The 6245-nt window shown below is 48.7% G+C and overlaps 1 protein-coding gene across 1 annotated transcript; it reads left to right on the top strand.

Moving 5' to 3' along the window:
- Nucleotides 1-657: 657 nt before the first annotated feature.
- LOC147258052 (homeobox protein OTX1 B-like) lies at nt 658-5629 on the top strand. Its single transcript, XM_086210310.1, has 4 exons — nt 658-867; nt 2218-2373; nt 2506-2657; nt 4289-5629. Exons 2-4 carry the CDS (start codon nt 2277-2279, stop codon nt 5084-5086), a joined length of 1047 nt encoding a protein of 348 aa, XP_086066436.1. The 5' UTR covers nt 658-867; nt 2218-2276; the 3' UTR covers nt 5087-5629.
- Nucleotides 5630-6245: the final 616 nt, after the last annotated feature.

The raw sequence follows: 6245 nt of genomic DNA, 5'->3' as shown, positions 1-6245 counted from the left end.
CAGAAGTGGTAAAAGTACATAATTTCATTACGTAGAAGTTCTGATGTCCGTCTGAGAAGAGTGATAAAACAAGGCAGCGCTTGTCTTTCACATCCAGACCCACGGGCCGGTTTGGTACCAAGTAAAAAGCTGTCGGAAAAATTTGGAGTCACTAAAATACAAATACCTGAGAAATGGGCCTCAGAAGCTGGAACAAAGTATTTGTACTTCCCGTCTCTGTATTTAATGAATGACTTAATCTGAGTTTGCTGTTCATTTGAAGTGAGAACTGAACGGGCCCTCTGCTGAGACTGATCTGATCAAAAACTGTTGGTTCACTTTCATGCCAACAAAAAACCCCGCAACTTACAGCTGTATTTTGTTTTATAGTTTAAGAATTTTAATAAAATATGAGCAACACAAACTCATGTCTAATTACGAATTTCTTCTTAAAAACGCAGTAGTGGAAGTACTTTCCTGCAGCAATGGCCGCCAACTCCGACTTTCTGGCCCAAAGTTTTCCTTGGTCACGTGACACGCCTAACATGGCGGTGGGCGGGAGTTTCAGCGCCGGCCTCGCGTGCTGATTGGACGCCCGGAACCCGGTGAGCGCCGTGATTGGCGGAGAAGAGCAGACCCGCGCGCTTCCTTGACTCTTAGAGGCGCGAGCCGCGGAGGCGAGCATCAATCTCCGTCCGTCAGCGCCGCCAGAGACCTACCAGGCCCCGACACACCGGAGACACACCGGAGGCAGGTGCATGAGCCGGGCCCGAGGCCGAGATGAGCCGCCCGTCCTGAGGAAGCGCAGCGACTCTCCTCCATGTGGATTTTCCTCCAGGAGCGACCGATTTTAGCCGCTGACCGGAACTTTGAGCAGGAGCCGGGAAGGTGAGATTAGTTCCGCCCGGACACCTGGACACGAGGGAAACGTCATTTTATAATAATGATAATAACAATAATAATTATTATTATTATCATCATTATTATTATTATTATTATTACCATCATTATTATTATTATTTCATTAATGTTCTCTCAGCGCTACCCGGCGGGTTTCGGAGCCCGCAGCTTCAGGCTGGAGGATGAATTCTCGGAGTTTGTTGTTGTTTGTGAAGTTCTTAGGAGGAGACTTTTGTTTATTTGTTGTTTATTTACTCTCTCACCCTCCAGGCTCGCGCGCCCTGCGGCCCGGCCGGGGCGCATCTCGGTCGCTCAGTTTTGTTGTTGCTGGTTTGTTTTTTTGCGCATTTCCATGCGCGTCGCGGCTCGGGCGGTGACGCTGTCGGAGGGTCAGTCGGCCGCTGGGACGGGTCGGTTACCCGCTGAAGGAGGCGCCTGTCATTGACGCCTGATTTCTTTTATCATTTCTGTTGTGAAGGACAGCAGGTCGGACTGACGTCAACGTGATGTGAGCCTGCACGTTTGAGTGGAAACTTTCCATCCAAACACGAGGAGGAAATTCACGGCAATCGTGCTTTTCTGTATTTTATTATTTTGTCATATTTTTAAGCGCAGGAAACCCGAAAAACTTCGATAAAACAGCCGCGCGAGAAACGAGGCCTGCAGGTCCGCGTGGAACTCAAAACTGAATTTATGACGGAGGCGCGCGAGCTGCAGCTCCACAGGTGTGTGTTGATCCACGGCCACGGTCCCCCCCCCCCCCCCCACACACACACACACAGAAACGCTCACACACTCTTTATACACACACTCCTCACACACACGGACACACTCTCACTCGTTGGAGGGATTTCACTCTCGTGGGTGGATCGTGGTCACGTGAGGCTGAAGCCTGCTGATTAATAAATCAACGATGATCGCAGGCGTTTAAACCCGACAGTGAAACCCTTCCGTGGTTCTGGTTCTGGTCCCGTGGTTCTGGTCCCGTGGTTCTGATGCCGCTGGTTCCGCTCCAAACACGAGGTTTTTCCAGCCGATAACTGAAGAGGTCAGAACAGTGATGATAATAACACGTCATTTTGACAGCTATCAGAGATGTAATAATTATGATAATAATAATAATAATAATAATAGCAATAATAATAATAATAACAATGATGATAATAATAATAATATTAATAATATTCTGAGCGTGAAGGCGACAGTCTGTGTTTGATTGTGAGGCAAAAGTTTGGGCCACACGCACTCTGTGTGTGTGTGTGTGTGTGTGTGTGTGTGTGTGTGTGTGTGTGTGTGTGTGTGTGACTGCTCCCATACTCAGAGCTCGTGTCCCAACAGGCGCAGACCCCAGGACCCGAGCCTGGTCCAGACTCCGGTCCCCCCCCCCTCCGCCGAGCATGATGTCTTACCTCAAGCAGGCCCCGTACGGGATGAGCGGCCTGGGCCTGAGCGGAGCCGCCATGGACCTGCTGCACCCGTCGGTGGGCTTCCCCGGTAGGCGCCTTCACTGCTTGTTGGTTGTTAAATGCGGGTCCGGTTGTAGAAAGTGTCCGGCAGCAGGACCTGCAGGTGAGACCTGATCACATCCGGGCCCTTCCGTTACGTTCATGGTATTTTTCCTCCCAGCGAACCCGCGGAAGCAGCGCCGGGAGCGGACCACCTTCACCCGGACGCAGCTGGACATCCTGGAGTCGCTGTTCGCCAAGACGCGCTACCCGGACATCTTCATGCGGGAGGAGGTGGCGCTGAAGATCAACCTGCCGGAGTCCAGGGTGCAGGTCAGGCCTCCGCTCACACACGCCGACGGGGTCGGTTTGGTCGAGCAGGAGAGCGGGGGAGCGAGAGAGAGGAGAGAGAGAGCAGGAGAGAGGAGGAGAGAGGAGGAGAGAGGAGGAGAGAGAGAGCAGGAGAGAGAGAGCAGGAGAGAGGAGGAGAGAGAGAGAGGAGAGAGCGGTCGACGCCGAGTTTAGGAGAAGTCAGGAAACCGCATCCGCGCGGCCTCGAGAGTTTCTGAGTTCCGAGGCCGCGCGGAGCGGAGCGGGCTCAGGGTTTACTGTGTGTGTGTGTGTGTGTGTGTGTGGGGGGGGGGGGGGGGGTATTTCTGCTGCTAATTAAAAAAAACAAAAAACTTTTTTAATCTACACAAATCGAGACATTAATTCACGACATTTTTCTAAAGTTTCTATCAACAAAGCACAGAAAATTCATGGCAATCAGGCTTTTTTGTATTTTAATTATTTAGTTTTTTAACTGCTAACTATTTTTACAGCTTGAAAAAATCTATATCGCGTTTTTTTCTGTGTCTGGCTTTATTTTTATTTTGTCAAAATCAACCACATAAAAATATATTTTTATATATTATTTATATATAAACATATAAATAATATATAAATCTAAAAAATATATATACATTTTTTCATCAAAATAAATAAGCAAATTAAAAATAGAAGCACGTGATCTGTAATCACGTGACCTGTTTTGGACTCAGCTTTCACGCTGTGACCCCACTTATTAGTTTTATTCTTGTTAATGCCTTTTCTATGTTTAATATCCTGAAAAGTCTCAAGAATTATTTTTGTTCCTGTTAATTTCCTTCAGCTTACTTGGCTTTTTTGTTTGTTTTTATTTCTTGAATGTTAATTGATCAGTGACAAAATGTAATGATGAATTAATTCAAAGTGCTGATTTGCCTTCAGTCAGTTTGACATTTTAGTTGCAACTGAACTTGTTAGGGAGATTTGAGTTTCTCTGATTGGAGGTTGGTCACATGACAAAAGGAGGGTGGGACATTTATCTACAACAAACGGGGTGAAAATGATTTTAAATTGTTAATTCACTGAAAAGATATGATTCCTTCTTGCTGAGGTCTGTCAGCGTCTCTGCAGAACCACTAATACTTCGTTATGTGTGACACATTTTCATTTTAAAATGTCTGCCGTTACTGCAACTTTTGTAGTCCAAGGTGGTTTTTTAATTTTGAACAAAAGACAGATATTTGAACCTTGGAGCTCATTTGCACCGATTCAACACCAGATTTTTTTTTTTCGTCAGATGATTAATTTGCTTCAGCGTAAATTAATAAAATAAGATCTTCATGACCCGGCTTCACCGCTGGAGGTCGGCGGGGAAATATCGTCATGGAAACAGGTGTCCAGACGTGTTCCTCGTGTGAGTCGCTGACTGGAACACTTTTGTCCTCAGTGATTTCTGGTTTTATTTATTTTTGACAAAACGCTGCATCGGTGGATTCTTTATCCAGACAGGCTGCTGTACAGGGGTCAAAGGTCAGAGCCAAAATTACTGTTAAGAAAATGTTCAGTTCCTGCCAGTTCACACAGGTTTTACTATTCATGTACCTGAGATACACACAACATGTGGTGCTGACCTTTGACCTCTGCTCCCTCCTCAGGTTTGGTTTAAGAACAGGAGAGCCAAGTGTCGGCAGCAGCAGCAGAGCAGCGGCGGCGGCGGCGGCGGCACCAAGGTGAAACCCATGAAGAAGAAGTCGTCTCCAACCAGGGAGAGCACGGGGTCAGAGAGCAGCGGCCAGTTCACCCCCCCGGCAGTGTCCAGTTCCTCCTCCAGCTCCTCCTCCAGCTCCTCCTCTTCCTCCTCCGTTTCCTCTGGGCTGTGTGGACCTGGTCTGATCAGCACCTCTACCTCTGTCACTGCCCCGGTGTCATCCATCTGGAGCCCGGCGCCCATCTCCCCGGCGCCAGCCCCGACTACGCTGCCCGACCCCGCCGCACCCACCAGCGCCTCCTGCATGCAGCGCTCGGTGTCGTCCGCCGCCTCTGGGGGAACGCCTTCCTACCCGGTGTCCTACAGTCAAACGGCGGCAGCGTACAGTCAGGGCTACCCCGCCTCAGCGTCGGGCTCTTACTTCAGCAGTGTGGAATGTGGCTCGTACCTGGCACCAATGCACTCCCATCACCACCCCCACCAGCTCAGCCCCATGACGGGCAGCTCCATGTCGGGACACCCGCACCACCACATCAGCCAGACGTCGGGGCATCACCACCACCACCACCACCACCACCCGCCGCACCACCACCACCAGGCGTACAGCGCCCCCGGCCTCGCCTTCAACTCCACAGACTGTCTGGATTACAAAGAGCAGACAGCGGCAGCCTGGAAGCTCAACTTCAACACCTCCGACTGTTTGGACTACAAAGACCAGGCTTCATGGCGCTTCCAAGTACTGTGACTTCCTGCCATTTTCTTCAGCTCCCCTTCTGTTGTTGGTGGTTTATTTTTTTGAAGATATCTTAAAACTGATAGTAGAGACGTTTATTTGTTAACAAACTGAAACGACGCACAGATCCGAGAGGCCTGCGCCCACCTGAGGGGGCGTGGCTCCTGGGAGCAAACGGACTCATTCAGGATTATTTTTCTACCCCACAACTTGATAGAAACTGGCCCATTTGCATCGTTTGAAGCTGAATCTCGGTGGAACCTGCGGGGGTGTGAGTTTTCCCCACTGATCAGTTGGTGACTTTCAACTTATCAGGATTATTCTTCAAACTTTGACAACATGAACCTCGAAACTTGTCCAGAAACTTGCCGTCCCACCTGTGGGTGTTGTATTTTGAAGATTGAATTGCAGCACTTGTTTATAAAAGGTGAAAGATTTTGCTATTTGTTCTTTGCAGAGGAAAGAAAATAAAAATGTGAATTAGACACGAAATTGCAGTATTCCAATGAAAGCTGAAAGATGTACATTCGTGTCTTTATAATAAAGTCTTGTTAAAACCGTCAGGACATGCTGGTTATTTTACAGCGGTTGAAGGTGCTTCATCAACACCACCACAACAAGAGGAACTGATACCAGCAACTGTTGGTGTTCTGTTCCTGGTCAGCTCACCACTGACCGTCCACCTCCAGATCGGCTCCAGGTCCAAAGCCCCCACTCGCCTCCTCCGTTGACAAATTCTTGGCGTGAGGCGTTTTACAGCAGGAACCGGGGCGAGCAGATGAAGCATGAGATGTTTGAGTTGCCTCAAAACCACGACGGCCCCATGATCGAACAAAAGGGTTCTCTTTTCTTGCATTCATGGAACATTGATGTTTCTTTTGACAAAGCAAACTTGAACTCTGAATCTTAATGAACTGAAAAACCAAAACCAACACGATGACAGTGAAGGAGCGCCCAGTCAGCTGATCACCACATCTGATCACATGACCAGTGCATGCAACATCTTGGACTAATAGGTTTGTCTGGTGGATGTAAGAGAACAGCCTGTTGTTCTGTGTGTTTGAGGGTTCTGGAGGTTCCCCCCCATAAGTCCCTGCAACCTCGACTCAGTATAGAACAACACCTCCTGACGAACTGAGCTTGTTGTTGCGCCCTAATGGAAGGTGTGAGG

Source organism: Aulostomus chinensis, chromosome 8 (genome assembly GCF_037954235.1).
Source record: "Aulostomus chinensis isolate RoL2024-O1b breed Wild chromosome 8, RoL_Achi_v1.0, whole genome shotgun sequence".
NCBI lineage: Eukaryota > Metazoa > Chordata > Actinopteri > Syngnathiformes > Aulostomidae > Aulostomus > Aulostomus chinensis.
Note: the sequence above shows the minus strand (reverse complement) of the source record. Positions and strands in the feature narration are given on the sequence as shown.